At 33.8% G+C, this 18,277-nt stretch overlaps 1 protein-coding gene and 1 long non-coding RNA gene across 2 annotated transcripts; both read right to left on the bottom strand.

Annotated features, from left to right (window-relative positions):
• Positions 1-2,860: 2,860 nt before the first annotated feature.
• Positions 2,861-4,466, bottom strand: LOC105802651 (F-box protein PP2-A13). Its single transcript, XM_052623126.1, has 3 exons — positions 3,656-4,466; positions 3,430-3,548; positions 2,861-3,352 (listed from the first exon to the last, which is right to left on the bottom strand). The coding sequence occupies exons 1-3, from the start codon at positions 3,974-3,976 to the stop codon at positions 2,929-2,931; spliced, it is 864 nt and encodes a 287-aa protein (XP_052479086.1). The 5' UTR covers positions 3,977-4,466; the 3' UTR covers positions 2,861-2,928.
• A 2,519-nt stretch (positions 4,467-6,985) lies between these two features.
• On the bottom strand, positions 6,986-8,201 carry LOC105801453 (uncharacterized). Its single transcript, XR_001135929.2, has 2 exons — positions 7,634-8,201; positions 6,986-7,282 (listed from the first exon to the last, which is right to left on the bottom strand). It is a non-coding gene; the product is annotated as an uncharacterized LOC105801453 (long non-coding RNA).
• Positions 8,202-18,277: the final 10,076 nt, after the last annotated feature.

Below are 18,277 nucleotides of genomic sequence, written 5' to 3'. Positions count from 1 at the left end.
ACAATTCCCGCATTTACAAGTCGGCAATTGATCAAAAGTTGCCAATTCATCCCATATCAGTTTCAATTTTCCAAAATAATTGACAATAGTCAATCCTTTTTGCTTGCATTCTGCAAGATTAGATCTGAGTTGTTGCATTCCTGGACCATTGGCCATTGAAAATCTCTCTCGGATATCATCCCACAAATTCTTAGCGACCTCGATATGAGATATGGTGGATCGAAGAGTTGGTTCAATGGTATTCCGAATCCGCGAAACTAACAACGAGTTAATGGTCCACCAATCTTCAATGTCGTCTGATGTATCATCTGGTTTTTTAATCGATCCGTCAATAAATTTGAACTTCTTCCTAGCACGCAATACCGTTCTGAAAGAGCGAGCCTATTCTTCATAGTTTTCCCCTTTCAATTGTACTTGAGTCATTGTAAGTCCAGGATTATCAAGCGAGGTTATATCGTACGGAGAAATCGTTTTCCGCACAACCATCCATTCGCTGGATTTGTGACAAGAATCACCTTTCCCACTAGCTATTAGCAAAACTTTACACATTCAAAACCTGCTCTGATACCATGAAAAAATCACAAGAATCGTGGGAATTTTCTCTGTCTCTCATTCAACCCAAAAACAAGAATATATATACACAATAGAATACAAAGATAGAAACAAAAAATTATCTCCTAAACTTTAACATCTAATCTCCTAATTAAAAAGAAAGATATATACACAAAAACTAACTTTAGCATCTAATCTCCTAATTAAAAAAGAAAGAGATATACACAAAAACTACCATACATATTTACAGAATAATTCCAATACTGCTAGAACTTAAATTTGCTGAATTCCATTTAGAACTATTTTGTTGTAGTTTGTTTCTAAATTAGCTGAAGTCTTATTGTTATCCTCCACCCATTTTTTATTTTTGTGTGTGTGTATATATATGTATATATCTAAAGGTGATTTTTTTCTTCATTGCTTTTTTGTCAATAAGGTGTCATGATCTGACATTTTGCTTTCTATTATAGGCTTGTGGAATAAGCCGATTATAAATCAATGACTGAACTGTTTTTCAAGAAAGGTGATGATAAGACTCTTTATAATTTTATTCCCAATTCTGAAAGTGACTTTGTGGAGTATGCTGAGCTTATTTCTCATAGGCTTTACCCATATGAGGTGAGTTTAACAATCTTTCTTTCATTGCATTGTCACTGTATTAAGGAAGTTCTCGCGTTGCCTAAATACATCATTTGATGCAGAAAAGTTATCACTATATTGCACTACTCAAGGCCGTGATGAGACTATCATTGACTTCTTTGAAAGTAGCTGATGCCAAAGACATTGCATCTTCGGTCACAACAATTCTTGCTAGATTTGTCAAATATATATATTTTTCTATAGAATGGGAAGATTGCAGTTAAGGAAAAGAAGAGTTCTAAGAAGGTAATATATGATTTGGTTTCTCTTCTTTTACATTTCCTACAATGCAATAATTTTTTATGCTATTATTCATGTTTTTGATGTGGGGTTTTGGCATGATGCAGAGACCAAGAGGGTTGAAGAACGTGGGGAGTATGGAAAGTGATTCAGGTTGAAGATACATAAATGGTAGAGCATGACCCTTTTTCTTTTTTGATATTTTTGGGGGAATATTTTTGGAATTGATGTTAATAGGTTGGGGAAAAATATAGAGAAGTTAAAAAATGGATATGCTTGCTTGTTTGGTGTATAGATGTTTGATATCTTTCATATATATAAAATGAGAATAATTATTATTTTGGATCAATATTTGTAATTTGGCAACCATGATCCCATGAGATTATGTTATGATTTTTATTAATTCATATTTTAATAATAATTATATTAAGAATGCTATTAAATTATTTATTTTATTTTATTAAATTATATTTGGTAATAATTATATTAAAATATGATTAAATTATTATTTATTATTAAATTTAATAATAATCCTAGTAAAATTTAATAAGAAAAATTATCTTTAAAAAATTTCTATTAAGGGTATTCTGGTCATTTTAGTTTTTTTCTTATGCTATTACAACATCATTCCATTCAATCAAACACAAAAATACCATTACAGTTTTATTCCATTCCATTCAACCAAACAATTGAATTACAACTCTATTCCGTTACAGCTCTATTCCATTACAGCGAACCAAACGTTTCCTCTAATATTTTTAGTATTTTTCATCTCTTATTTCTAAATAATATTTAAAAAATTACATCATTTTCTGTCCTATGTTTTTCTAAAGGAATAAATTAACTTTAATTTGTAAATTCTTCTCACTTTAATTCTATATTTTTATTCAAATTAATTTTAGAATTTGACAATTTATTTCAATTTAATCATTGAATTTGGGTTTTGTTAAGGTAACATAACATAGCACTTTAAGATTGAATTATGACATCACTTGAAATTATTTTAAAATGTTTTAAAAATTATAATTTATAATATTCTTTTGTAGTTTTAGATTTTATATAAAATTGTAAATTTTAGATGATGATGTGGTACAACCTTAAAGTGACATGTCATGAATGAAATCTAAATTGAAAATTTTACCAAAATTGGACAAATTTTAGGGATCAAGAAAAAATGTCAAATTTAGAGATTACTTATTATTGTATCCACTTTTTAAATAAGTGTATTTTTTAAACTTCTAAATTTAAATGTAATCTCATGAAATGCACATATATTTAAGAGTAAATGAATACAATTTGATTAACATAAAAATATTGGATTTTATTTGAAAGTAAATAAAATAAATTTACTGTGTGAATAAAAAATTAAAGGGATAAATTCGCTTGTGTTTTTACTTAAAAAGCATCTAATAAAAAGCAAGATTTAAACTTGATGAACAGAAAGATGAAATTACTACATCTACAATTCGATATTTACAGCTATAAAGTTGTCAAATCTCACGAACATGACCTAATCTCTTTAGCTACAGTAGTGGGGTAAATTAAAGCAGCATCCACACAAAGGCCGCCTTTGGTGTGAGTACAGTCGATCTGGGTCAATGAAAATTTGATATTTGTGAACGCATTAGGATTTTGTACGACAAAATCTCCCACTCTGTAAAGGACCCAGTTTCCAGGATTGTCTAAATGACACCGGGATTCGACACTTTGCCCCTCTGAAGTTGTTAGCTGGAATCGTACGGGCTTTATTTCCCAGCCATGGATGTGCTTCGAGTTACAAACACGCCGACCCAGTCTCTTTGAAGATTTCCCCAGCTGGAGCCTGAAGAATAAGCTATATGTCCCCACTGGGAATCCAAACTCGACCTCTCCATCCACTTGGAACCACCAAATTTGCTGTAGGTATGCTACTGTAGGATATCTGCATTAATGCATACCAAATCAATCAAATTCAATGATTTCCAAGGCCCCAAGATCGAATGATAAACACAAATACACCTTGATTCCTCGGTGGAAATGTGAGTCCAATATCTCCTGTCATCGATCCCTGTGATGGTTAAGGCTTTGGAAGATATTGATAAACAAACCCCACCTGTATTCTTATCTAGCCATATCTCCTGCCAAAAGAATACAAGTCAAAACCCAACATTATGTAAAAAGAAAATGGAGGGAAAGAGAGAGAGAGGCAGGGAGAGTAAAAGAACGAGTGTGAAATAATATTTACCTTTCTGCCAGCATCAAAGGGATTAGGCCTGCATAGCCCAGCGTAAAGTTGTTTCTTCTGCAGGTTTAATAAAGTTGTATCTCTTAGCACTTTCTCCACGATGAATATATAATTGGATGGCAGTTTCGATTCCCATATAAAATCAGCCGACGAAGCACCATGAAAAGATCGGTTCACTCGAGCCAATTTGCAAATCTCAGGTGGGTCTAACAGGGCCAGAACCAAGGCCGCGCAGCTCTCTGGTATGTCACCAAGTCTCGGCTTCAATGGAGAACCGCCTTCATCTCTGTCGACCATAGCTCCAGATATGTTGGCACCCATTAAGTACCTTTTAGCCCCCAAAACCCAGATTTTGATTCGGAATCTGGGTTTTCCCAAAGACACAGAAATGATTCCAAAATAATAATAATAATAAATCTGAACAGAGGAGTCTAATCAAACAATGAATATATAGAACCTGCAGTTGAAGTCAAGTGAAACCAAATACCAGTGGGAAAAAATAGAGATGCGCAGAGAAATATAGAACAGAATTTGTCATTTGAAATCTGACAAAAACAACTGCAAAATAACCCCTGAAATCTGAATATGCGTTGGGAATTTTATGAACAAAGTATAGTTTACACGGAGAAACAAGCGTCGTAAGCAAATAAAGGTATAAAGTCTGTGTACACACATCAGTATTACAGTTTGTAAGAAAAAGGAAACGGGTAAAAGTATGTGCTGAGAAAATAAAATCTTTTTGGGGGTGAGTTGAGAAGTTAAGACAAGAGGTTTCATGAATCAGCTTCAGTTTGTCTGAGCTGGCTGAGAGAGATCTTATCCACTTCACTATTGGAGTTGCTTTTCTCGCCGTTCTAGTCCTAGGTTAGGTTAGGTATTTCTTAGGATGTCAGTTCCAACGCGCTATAGATTGCCGCGTGTGTTACGAATTCTGTTCTAAAATTATTCTTACCATTTTACCTGATGCAAACACAGGTTTACTGTTTTTGGATGTCACTGGATAAGTTCAATATGTAATCAATTTTAGGATAAAAAATGTGTTTATGTGTTTTGTTTGTGCTGGCTTGCATAATGATATGAACTTACATCGTGTGAGTTTATAAAAGAACACAAATATTTTATATGTGAATCATATAAATTGTGAATTGAGATCTAATCAAATAATCGATTAGCGGAACAAGTATAATTTTCAGGGGGTTTGGAGAGTTTAAAGTCTCACCAGTGAAGTGGGTATAATTCCCAGGCCATAAGGGTGATGAGCAAAGCTTTTTTAAATGATTGCATACGTATTTCATTAAAATTGTTCTACGACTACCAAAATAACATATCCTACGACTCTCCCTCTACCCCAACCTGTCTTTTCCAACTTATTTCAGCAAACTTTTATTATTGGGTTTTTCTTGAATTTCATTTTATAAAATTGATTTTAAGCTTCACAAGCAAGTAATTGGATCAGTCAATCTTTCATCATTATTAAAGGGCTTTCTTTGTTCCACGCCCTGCCACTGCTTTTAAATTAAACAAACGAAGCAACAACATAATTTTTTTAGTATCTTATTTTTTTTTTAAAGAAAGTCACTTTCTTTAAATTATTTATTTGTTAATTTGAAAGATTAAAATTAAAAAATTAAAAAATTAAAAAAATTAATATATTTAAATAAATTGTCACATTTAATCTTATTTTTAATCATTTTATATTAAATATTATTTTTACTTTGGATGACTTAACTATTAGCAACAGTCGACCCGCTTCCTGTGTGGAACTGAGTCGGAAGAAATACGTATGGAGCAGAGACACGCGGCTTCCCTTACCTCCACCACGTTTCAACTGATGACATAGATAATTTTATTACATTATCAATTGAATTTGTCTGCTGTGCGACTTAATATTTAAGAAATCCATCATGTTTCATCTTTTCTGCTCGAGAGAAGAAAAAAAAAAAAGGCTGACAAGTGGCAACTCTCCCTGCCTGCAAAAACTCCATTTTCCGGTGGCAAAGGATATAAGACTCCCGGAGTATGATCCATCTTTTCATGTTTCATCTTCATTTCTTTCATAATTTCTACAGTATGCTGAAGCTTCTCGCTAGCTGTTAAATTTCCGAAAGCCGGAAACACCAAAACCTTCATTTCAAGTCCAATGTAAATAGAATGGCAAATCATAGCAGTAACTAATTCGCGTATCTTGGAAGCTACCATTTTTGTCTTGAAGCCCCTTCCTTGCAGTCTAAGTAATTAATCCCAGCACAAAACCGATTTCTATATAAAGCTAGCAATTGAAAACGCTGACCTAAGAATGAAAGCTAAAAGCATGAGCGATGTGTTCAGCATTGTATACTACGATAACCAACAATCCTTGTTTAATATTGCAGCACAAAGTGACAGACAACTCAAAGAGAGATTTTGTCTTTTTCTCCTGTTGAAAGCTATAGATATCCTCCTGTTCTCCTAGTTTTTGCAGACTGTAACAAAGGATATTCAAGCTTTTATTCAAGAACCCTGGCCAAAAATAAGGGGAGAACTAGACACTTTAAGGGTTGCCAATAGCATTTAGGTCGCAATTCATCAAGCTGCAACAACCCATAAAAAGGCATATCATAATGGCATATCCTTTGAATTAGAAGGGTCTGGCTGTGCAGTCGAAAACTGAGATTTTGGATAAAAATATAAGTTTAAAAATAATTTGGATAAAAGTTTTTAGTCTGGCTTGAATTTGAAAAAAAAAACTGTTGTTTTGTTGTTGTTTTCTACAGTTTTTGCTATCATTTTATTATTAAGTTGTTTATTATTTGGATATTGTATAACTCTTGTTTTATTATTGATTTTTCTACTATTTTAAAGGTATTTGCTTGTTAAAATTACAAATATCTTAGTGCTATTTAAGTATAAAAATCTTTTAAAAATTTATTTTCTATTTGTTAGAAAATATTTATTTTAATGTTTTTATTGTGGTTAATATTTTTATTTTTATTTTTATTTTTATATAAAATTTAATACATGCATATCAAATTAGACCTAGTTTTAATATTTTTATTCGGGTCGAGTTTGAACAAAATATTAAATTTATTTTTGAGACCAAACTCAAACTTATCAAATAGACCTAAAATTTTGTTAGAACCGGCTCGGCACATGAACATTAGGAAGATATCATTCGCACAATGACTTATTATGCCCAACCCATACATAAATTTATTAGGTCCTAAAATAATCCTTTCCGTTTCCAGTTTTGGTTTTTGATCTAGCATGAAACTAACACAATTTTGTATTTTTTCAAAACTTTTTTATTATTGATAGATTATCAATCTAATCAATATACAAAAGAGGGTCAGCTGTAAAATCCAAATTTTATTCGGGCCCATTAAAACCAAACTAAAATAAACCAATAAAAATAATAAAATAGCAGTCTATATAAAAGTCCATTTACACAGCCCAAATATCTATTAACCCAAATAGCCCAATACATTAACCCAAATAGCCCAATACCAGCCCAATTACATTGAAGCCCGAAAAAATAGTTTTCAGAAACCCCTAGGGTTTCTAGAACAATCCAGGCGCAGCTCCTGCCCTCCGCACGCACCAGCCTCTCGCCCCAGCCGCATGTGTGCCTCCACTCTAGGCTGGCCAAACCTGCAACAAACGCAACAAACGACAGCAAAGAAACAAAGGGAAGAGGCCGCAAAAATCGCAACAATAACAGAAAAGAAAAAAGAAGAAACGAAGAAATATAGAAAAACAGAAAAAATAAAGGAAAAATAAAAATCGATGTATTTCGGGGCTATAAAAGCCCTATTTCTGTATTGTTTTGGGGGATACGAAATCAATAGAAAAAAACTTCAAAAAAAAAAGAAAGTTAAGAGGCAAATCAGAATTTTTTCTAAAGGTGACTGGAGTTTTTTTTTCGTTGCTTTTCTTTTCTGTGATTGATTCAGCATGGAAAAAAAAAAGGGAAAAAGAAAAAAAATGAAGCAAGAAACTCACCTGTGCGAGCACGTCGTCGGAGCTCTGTTTACTCCGTCCAAATCGGAGTCAGACAGAGTTACGGGTTTTGAGGCGGCAGAGGGCGAAAGAGGTTTAGGTTTTTTTCTAATAATTTAATAAAGTTGTAAAGTATTCTGACTTTAGGGTTTTGAGTGGTATTTATATAGGGCATAAAACGACACTGTTTAGAGCCTATTTAAGTGGCTTTAAAACGGTGCCGTATTGGCCCGTGACCCACGTACTGACCCGACCCGATGATAGGATCCGCGCGTTTTGCAGCTATTGGGCAATTTTCACATTTGGTCCCCCTCTTTTGTGACGTATTCAAATCAGTTTTTTTTATTTTTTAAATTTCGCCCTGTATTTTTATTTTGTTTCATTTCAGTCCAGGTTGAAACGTCACGTTTTGGAGGGACAGAGATTATTTCCCACTTGGTCCCCCAAGTTATTTGCGCATTACATTCGGCCCTTTTGCTTTATTTTATTTTCATTTTTTCTCCTCTAATTTTGTTTTAAATCCAATGCAATCCTCATTAGCTTGATTTAATTTGTTCGTTTTTTTTAATTTATTTAAATATTCATTACTCTGCTATTTTTTTTAAATGCGTTTAATTTTAAATCTAACATTATTTTTATGTTTAAGCTTAATATTATTTTTAAATTTATCATGTATTTGGTATTTAAATTCATCATGTATTATTATTTTAAGTTTTATATGTATTATTATTCTAAGTTTTCATGTGTAATTACTTTTTTAATTTATCATATATTATTATTTTAATTTCCATCTATTATTTTATATAGTTTTTTTATGTAATTTCAATATAATTTATACATTTTTTATTTTATTTTACAATACATTTTAAATTCACTTATATATACTTCTTTGCTTTAAAGATTTATACGATAATATTCTTATATAATACTATTTTTTAATTTATACCATTTTTGATTTATATATTTTTTGTACATTATCATTCCTCGCATTTTATTCGTAAAAAGATTACATTTAATATGATTTAAGTCTTAAAATCATTTTATCCAAAAGCTTCCAAGATAGTGTAATACTCAGTGTTTGAGATTTTTGAAAAGATCGTACCCTAACTTACGGGGTCTCGATTCTTTGATAATTTCAAATATACGAACCTTTTTCTTTAAAAAAACATATTTCTTAAAAATTATCTCGGGAATCAGAAAAGGATTGTGTTCCAACTTACGAGATATAATCTCTTTTCCGAAATCGGGACGATCAAATTAAAAATTATCCAAGGTGATCCGATCACACCTCAAAAAAATGTCGGTGGCGACTCCCATTCTTTTTATTTTCAAAATAAAAGTCGAAACGCTTTTTATTTTAAAAAGAGGTTTCAACAATAACTATAATTACATGTATTTTATAAAATTATAATAAAAATTTATATTAAAAATAAATAAATAAATTATACTAAAAATTATGGAAGTTAGATCATACTTTATTTTAATTTATTCCCTAGTTCAAAAATCATAAAAGACATGCTAACTATCCAAATTAATGTTACAAGAAATTTTAGTGCCTTAATATTTTTGGCTGATTCTAACCCCAAAAATATATGCTTGGCGGACTCTATTAATGAGTATCAAGACTCATAAATATATGGCCTAAAAATAATTATGTTATTATTATATTATAAATCTTTATAAAAGTCTTATAAAATTTATTATAACTTTATAAAACCCTTTATAAAAGTTATATATTTTTATTTTATGAAATAATACATCACTGTAAAAACTCTAAATTTTATTTTTAATTATTTTTATTAGTAACCTTATTACCTATTAGTTTATTGGATTAAAATATTGCATAATTTAAGTTTGATATTTGTTACTTGTTTAAAAAAATTAATTGTAATTAATATTTTTAAACTATGAATTTTTTTATAGTAATTAATTTTTTATTTTAAATTATGTAATTGTGTAATTGGGCAAAACACCATTAAAAGTTCTTTTTTTAAATTTATCGAAATGGCCCTGATATTTTATTATTTACCGGAATGGCCCTTTCCCCGAAAGCGCGTCCACGTCAGCGCGATGTCAGGGGACATGGTAGAAAAACGTATCCCTGAGGGCGCGCTTTGCCTACGTGGACATAAATCGCTCCCTCAAGGACGCATTTTGCTGCCACATAAGCGCTCCCCTTGGGACGCATTTTGCCTGTTTCTCCCACGTTAGGTTTTGGTTTTTCGGGTTAGGGTTTTTAGGATTTTTAAGGTTTTGGAGAAAAAATTAAATGAATAAGAGATTAGGGTTTAGGGTTTCTTAATTAAATTAATTATAATTTTTTCAAAATTGGATTAGGTTTCGTGTTTATGATTTTTTAAGAAAAAATCAATTAAATTAGGGTTTAGGGTTACTTGAGTGATTTAATTAAAAATCTATTAAGGAAATCGCTCCCACGTGGACGCGTTTTTGATACAGTAGGTCCTGAAAAAATAATTTCGAGTTGACGTTTCTGAGCAAATAGTATAAAAAACGCTTCAAGCAGGATGTTTTATCAAAAGAATTTCTGAAATCGCTCTCACGTGGACGCGCTTTTGCTACAGTAGGTTCTGAAAAAATAATTTCAAGTTGACATTTCTGAGAAAATAGTATAAAAAATGCTCCAGGCAGGATGCTTTATCAGAAATACTTTTGAAATCGCTCCCACGTGGACGCGCTTTTGCTACAGTAGCATGTTTGGGCTGAGGCAAAAAATGAGGCAAAAAATGTTCTCAGATTGCATAAGTTACAGCAAAAACAATTTAGAGAGGCTAAGAAGGTTAGAAATTAAAGATGAGTGAACGTATTAGTGTTGTTATTTACTATGATGGTGAGGTTTGTCACACCGAGAACGGTGTTATTTTTTTATCGGAGAATACAGTGCGACTGGTTTTTAACCAGAACATAGATTTGACAGAACTTCGTAAAAGAATTAGGCGTAAAATTTTTAGAATGACGCCAATGAAATTTCTGTCTATTACGTATCGATTTTGTTCTTCTGTTGATCCAGTGACATATGACTCGTTCGACATAAAAGGTGCTCGTAGCTTGGAGGCAATCATGCAGACCCATCTTGCTAGTGGAGCATCTTATATTGAGTTATATGTACAATTTACATCGCCAAATGATGTACTTGCGACTGGTGTTCGAGAGGTATACACAACCCCTGGCCGACACTCGGTTAGCGGGTTACAAAACTCGAAACAGCTCATGTTTGGTAGCGGTGTGGAATACACATCCCCTGCAAGACACTCTGTCGGTGGATGAGACATGTATGTCGGTGGCTCGATGTATGATGTTGGGAATACGTACTGAGGAACGACATTAAGTTCTAGTGGTTGTCAATCTACATTTAATTGGGGACGTTATGAAATGCCCAGAAGAATGGATGATGTACTCTCTACAACGTCCATCGATGAGGGGACCTCGTACGTTGCAGATGATGCTGGGTTAGAAGATGACTCTGATGTGGATCCACCTCGATAGCCCGGGCCTGATGGTGCAGAAGTTGGCTTATTTTCTGAACCGGAGCCTATTCCAATAGAACCTGAAGAGGCTAAAAGGAGTTTAGATGAAGAATAAAATCCACGATTCAAAGCATACTCACCTCCAGCCCACATGCATAATGTCGATCTGTCTGTAGATAATACGTTAGAGTTTCCAGAGCTACCACGCCTATTGCGTGATCGTACAAGTTCGGGGCTGGATTCGGGTGAATTTGAAGTTGGTAATCAGTTTTCCAACAAGGATAGTTTTATTGGTGCTTTGAAACAACATAGCATCACCAATGGCGTTAACTACCACGTGGTTAAATCCAAATCTAACAAGTTTGAGGCAAAGTGTATCGTGCAAGATGGCACATGTTCATGTAAAATCTACGCCTCATTGAGGAAAATGACAGTGTTGTGGGAGATAAAAAAGTACAAAGGTCCACATGCAGGTGCTGCAGGTACAGTATTGACGGTTTCTAAATAATACTGTTATTATGTAATGTTGCATTATTTAATATACTCCATTTATAGGTGTTTCACAAGATCATCCCAAGATGGATTCAGCTATGTTAGCTAGCTTGATACTACCCACGGTGAAGGTAGATCCCAGGACTTCAATGCGAGTCTTAATTGCTAATATTCGTAGCCAAATGGGGTACACGCCCTCTTACCGCAAGGCTTGGATAGCTAAGCAGAAGGCGTTGGAGAAGATGCATAGTGGGTGGGACGCTTCATATAATGAAATATGGCAGTGGTGTCAATTGCTAGAGAGATACGTCCCAGGTTGCATCACAGACCTTGAAACGAAAAATCCGTACTACAACGACCGATTGCTACGTGGATGCAAGTGTTCAAATCTCTATTTTAGACCTTTAAGCAATGCCGAGACGCATTTCCATACTTGAAGCCATTGGTATAAATTGACGGTACCTTTATGTTTGGTAGGTATACTCATCGGCTATTGCTTGCAATGACACAAGATGGCGGTGGGAGAATTATTCCAATTGCGTTTGCAATAACACCGGATGAGTCATCTGATGACTGTAATTTCTTTCTATCTAGGTTAAGGAGGCATGTGTGCCCCCAACCTGATATCTATGTTATTTTAGATCGAGGTATAGGTATACTAGCTGCATTTGATCGACAGGGAAGCTTATGGCAGTGCACACACCATCGATATTGCCTAAGGTACGTTTCTTCCAACTACTACAGGCAATATACATCTAAGAGCGAACGACGACAAGTGACCAATATGGGTATTTAGTTTCTATTAATATTATTTCGTTTGTCATTTTGAATTTATTGTAAATGAAAAGGTGGTATTTAATATTCGCTATGGACTTATATTTGCAGGGTATGAAATAAATAAATATCGTTTTCACGAGATGTTGGTAGTTTTGCGTTCAATTAACAGCGAAGGCGCGGACTACCTTTGCAACATACGTTTCGAACAGTTGGCACAAGCATACGATGGCGGCCTACGATATGGTCATATGACCTCAAACCTGGCTGAATACATAAATTTTGCTCTAAAAGGAACGTACCATCTACCGATAAAATCGGTTGTGCAAGAGACATTATTTCTTTTTGTGGCACTATTTTCAAAGCGAGCAGCGAGTTATACAGGCCAGATACAGGAAGGCTATGTATAGTGCAGTAAGATAGTGCAATAAATTAAAAAGGCCAATGCGCGGGTAAACACTATGCACACAGTGTGTTACTATCGAGATAACTTATGGTTTCACGTGACAGAGTTTGACAGACCGCACCAAGGTGTTATTGGTGGGCAATATTGTGTACACTTACGAAATAGGACTTGCGACTGTGGGATGTTTGATGCACTTCGTTATCCATGCGCTAATGTAATTGTAGCTTGTCAGAATCTCCGTCTGGATCCGATGAGCTATGTCGACGAAGTGTACAAATTAGAAAACATGTACAACGTCTGGAGACACGTTTTCCCACGTATCTCAGATGAACATAAGTAGTCGTCCGTATCGCTTGCTCCTTTTAAGCTGTCACCGAATAGAGAATTGCGTCGCAAACTGAAGGGTCGACCTTGCTCGACTAGAATACGTAACAATATGGATATCCGAGATACAACTAGTCAAGGCAAGTTGTGCAGATGGTGTAGGAATCCAGGCCATACAAGCCGATCATGCCCAAATCGCAATAGTTGAACGTCATTGTAAACAACTTTGTATTATTAAGAATATTTGCCTATTTTGTGAAATGAAATAATATGCCAAGTGTTTAACATATTGAATTATTTAAAATAATTTTTATTATTAAGAATATTAACTATTTTGTATTTTATTAAATGAAATAATATCAAAATATTCAAAATAAACTATTTTGTATTTTATTACATCAAATAATATCAAAATATTCAAAATAAACTATTTTGTATTTTATTACATTAATACAAACTATTTTGTACAAATAAATTAAAATAAAAATCAATTTCGTGCTTCACGGATTCGATTGCCACATGGCGGTAAATCGCCGATTCTGCGTTGGATTCCTTCTTTGTCTAGCTGTCGGTGGGGGTTGTGGTTGCTTCGGTGGGGGTTCTGGTTCATCCGGTAGGGGATCTGGTTATCGGTGTTGGGACGATGAGCCACCTTGGTAGAATAGTGAATGTAGAGGTGTTTGCATTACAAACTACGAATGTGTTTGAAACCCATACGGTGATAGGGTTTGGTAAAAAGAAAAGCTCCCCGATGCCCCATCTTGTGATCCCTCATGCGACGATGGCCTATACATTAGCGGTTCACTCGGCGTATTCGAAAATGGTGATAAACCGGCCATTGACTCCAACCTTCCATGGGACTAGGAAAATGAAACATATAAGGTTTAGGATACATAAAAAGGCTAGGATACGCACCTAGCATCATCTGAAAAAGATGTACCGTGGGTATCGTCGGTTGAACTGTTGGGTCGGGTGACTGTGTCGGTGCCGTTACTGGGCCTGATAAAGTTATGGGTGCTAATGATGGGTAGGGTGAATTTTTGGGCCTCGTTGATGGGTCTGCGCCGTCGTCCCTTCTTCTTGGATTTAAAGGGCCACGTCGTTCCCTTTGGACACGCAATTGCCACTGTCTCTACTCTGGCGAGAGTAAATACGGCTTGCCATGGATCCTAAACATGGCATGTATTCCGACATGCACGCTAACTCTGGAACGATGATTGGTTCCCGAGTAGGTATATAGTTATACCGATCTTTCCACATCTGGATGTAGTGTGACTAGAATCTCGGCCAATCCGTATGCAATTGTCGTAGGTCGATTTTGTGATGATCATCCAACACCTCAGCTGACACGGGAATCAATTGTCGGAATCCAAATTGCCGTAATACTCTGTCCGACTGGTGCATCTCCACAATCGCAAAGTTGACCAATGAGACTTTCACATGCCAACCGTTTGGATTTTGCAAATACTCATCCAGAATTACTGCCCGAATTATCGGATCCTCGTATGGTGTCCATTCAAACTATATGACCATGATGGAAATATTAGTTATGTACTAAATACTAAATACCAATCAACTATCTCATTATGGAAATATATATTTTATTTAATACTTACTTGTGCTTTCGACCGTTGGTCCAATAAAAGTCGTATATCTTCAAGAGAGGTAGGTAGTCGAGCATAACTTGCCGGATGGTTCCACCTAATTAAATAAATTTTTAGCATTCGATTATATTTTAAATCCACATAATAATTGTAAAATCTAATATAAAATTTACCTTGTTATAAATGGGAATGTATACGGGTGGTCCACTTGAGGACGTAAAAATGGAAAGCGAAACCGTGCCCATTACTGCAGTAGTGACAAGCAACCTCCGATTTTTACTTTATTCGGTCTCGTCGCCTCGCACATCTCCCGGTACAATGTTGTCAACACGGCAGACCCCTAGCTAAATTCCCGAGCTGCTAAAAAATCAACGAGTTTCAGTAGCTATCTTAGATGCATGTGGTTTCGTGACAAGTCCGGTATCAGATAACCTCCAATTATCTGAAGAATGTATGCCCGAGCATATCTGATTCTTTCTATTTTGGTTGAATCATCATCCGGATCTGGGAATGTGTCTCGTAACAAGCCCATCTAGATTCGACCTCCGTTAATATTCTCTGGAATAGAGCCTAACAGTTCGTAGCATACCGCTCCCCAATCACCAGATTGAACAGACCCAGTGACTGTGTACCCGTCCACTGGCAACCCCAATTGCAAATTGATATTTTCCAAAGTGATAGTGTACTCTCCACATGGAAGATGGAATGTGTGCATCTCGGGTCTCCATCTGTCAATCAACGCACTGATGAGTTTCGGGTCCAACTTGCATACTCGGCCTACCGTAACCACGTGTCAAAAACCCGCCTCCCGCAGGTAATTCTCTACCAACGGTGATGGAGGACCATGCATATTACGGATATAACATTGCAATATCCGATCTACAGACTTTTATAACAAATAATAAAATAATAATTATTTAAAATTGCATAAATAAAAAAATCCTAAATATTATTTAAATTTTAAATTTAACACTTACCATTTTCATTTGTTCCACGGATATATGCTTATCATCAAGACGAATCAATTCCCCGGCCATTGCTAAATTGGTAAAAAATTTTACGATTTAAAAAAAGAATTCAAAAAAATAAATTTTAAAACTATTTTAAAAATAATTAAAAATTTGAAGCTCTTTTAAATAGGAATTTGGGAGGAATTTGAAAGAATATTAGAGAGAAATTTAGAGAAAGGATTTAGTTGTGAAAAAAAAATGAAGGTTGGGGGGGTTTTATAGTTTTTTTTACCGTTGGGGGGTCATCGACGGTAAAAAAAGTAGTTGTTGCTACTGTTCACGTGCAGGCAAAACGCGTCCCTAGAGGAGCGCTTACGTGGCAACAAACGCGCCCTTGAGGGAGCGATTTATGTCCACATAAGCAAAGCGCGCCCTCAGGGACGTGTTTTTCTGCCACGTCCCCTAACGTCGCGCTGACGTTGACGCGTTTTTGGGAAAAATAGGTCATTCCGGTAAATAATAAAATATCGGGCCTATTTCGGTAAATTTAAAAAAAAAGGACTTTTTCTTGTATTTTGCCCTGTGTAATTATAGTTATATAATACCAAACATGACATATGCAATTACAATGTAATTATTATCGTGTATTTACTCTCCTAGTAATTACACCTTTATCTAATTGCACCGTGTTTTCCAAACACACGTTTAATATATTTTTTTAATATCATAATTTTATATTATAAAAAGAAGATTGCAAGAATCCCATGTAGTGGCTTGATGGTCAAAGGTGTTCTTTGCCCCAGATGTAGTTTGGGTTCGAGTCGTGTTGGTTATTTGGGCTTTGCCCTGTTATTGAAAGAAACAAAATCTCATACAAATAGAGATAAATGCAACTAACTCAATCAACAAAAGTTCAAAATTTTAATCTTTTTACTTTTTCGATTTAAAAATTCTAGTCCAATAATGATCATTGTTGTTATTTTTTGTCAAAAATGGTCAATTTAATATAATTTTTTGTGTCAATTATATGCCACATCATATGAGGATAGTCTATTTAAAATTCCAAGCTAATAAATATTGACAATAAATATTTAAAATTTTAGTGACTGTACTAATAATATTAAATAAAAAAGTAAGAGAACTTAATTTTTAACATTTTAAGTTTAGTGATTAAATCTCATATTTTATTAAAGTACAAAAACTAACAACATATTTTGACCAAGAAAAAAACGCCATTGCTTGAATGAAGCTTCCCCGCCTCAAAGGAAGCAAATATTAATACTAATGTTTGGATTGAACTGGACTAAAAATCAATTGGGGTATCAATTGAGAATGATATTAGATCGGTTAAATAATGAATCGATACATATTAGTTGAATTGAGAATTGAAATATTTTTATAATTTTTTATAAAATTTTAATAATTTTTAATCCATTTAATTTGGCAGTTCTAATAGCATTGAAGATTAGTTAATCTTTTATTTTTTGGGGTAAAAAATTAGTTAATGATTAGTAGAAGAGTAGGGATGCAAAGCATGTCGAATATTCAGAACTTTGGATGAACTTTTTTGGGATTGTGACGACTGTCCAATGTCAATGCCTCTTCCTCATTTACTCACGCGCTTTTTCATTCCTTTTTGTAACTTTAACAATAATTTTAATTTTGTTCTTTTTCAAGTTAAAACCTTAATAATATTTGGATATAAAAACCCCTTTTTTTGGTTATAAATAGTGTATTTAATGTGCCATTTGAATCCCCAAAAAGTCTACGGCATAAGGTGATAAAACATTTTATATATTTTTTAAAAAAATTCATTAAATAATGAAATTATATATTTTGAAAAGAAAAATAAACTGTGAAGGACAAGATCCATCAATACAATAAAGGCTTTAGCCTTAGTATCAATATAACATTATGACACGTTGACCCTCTCACAACTCAAGCATAACATATCTAAAGTGATTGCAAGTACTTAATATTAGGAGGAGTAAAATCCGATTTGATTCGGAAAACTTGATAAAAATTTCAAATTTTGAATTAAATAGTTCAAGTTATTTGAGTTAATCAAGTTATTCGGATCAACCCAAATAAAAAATTAAGTTTTTCGGTTTAACTCAAATATGAATTACATAATTCAAGTTATCCGAAAATCCGAATAAAAAAATGTAAAACTATGTTGTTTTGATAAATATTTACTTAATAAGTTAAAAGACAACACCATTATATTGTTTATGCAGTTAAATAATATTGTATTTCCTCTACTAGTTAAATAGTCGGTTCATGTAAATGCAATATTGAGTATAAATAATAGGATTCGTTAACTCGACTCAACTTGACTTGAAATTTTTTAACTCGATTCGAAAAAAATTCAAATTGAATTCGGTTGTTAAAATAGGATTCGTCAACTCGACTAACTCGAAATTTTTTTACTCGATTCAACTCGACTCAATCGAATAAAGAAATCATCCCTGGATGATCCAAAGTGACATACATAAATTGACAAAAGAACTGAGCATCCACTAAACTATAGAGAATTGTGACAAAACTAACTTTAAAATCACTTGCAAAAACAAGACTACATGTATAAATATTTTTATTCCGTAAATAAATAT

The sequence above is a fragment of the Gossypium raimondii genome, chromosome 11 (assembly GCF_025698545.1).
Source record: "Gossypium raimondii isolate GPD5lz chromosome 11, ASM2569854v1, whole genome shotgun sequence".
NCBI classification, from domain to species: domain Eukaryota; kingdom Viridiplantae; phylum Streptophyta; class Magnoliopsida; order Malvales; family Malvaceae; genus Gossypium; species Gossypium raimondii.
This window is presented reverse-complemented; position numbering and strand designations above follow the sequence as displayed.

Coding starts and splice junctions, on each gene's coding strand:
- LOC105802651 (XM_052623126.1), bottom strand. CDS start 3,976: ATGGGTGCCAACATATCTGGAGCTATGGTCGACAGAGATGAAGGCGGT. Junction 3,549..3,655: donor CCTTTGATGCTGGCAGAAAG/GTAAATATTATT, acceptor TTCTTTTGGCAG/GAGATATGGCTAGATAAGAA. Junction 3,353..3,429: donor ATTTCCACCGAGGAATCAAG/GTGTATTTGTGT, acceptor GCATTAATGCAG/ATATCCTACAGTAGCATACC.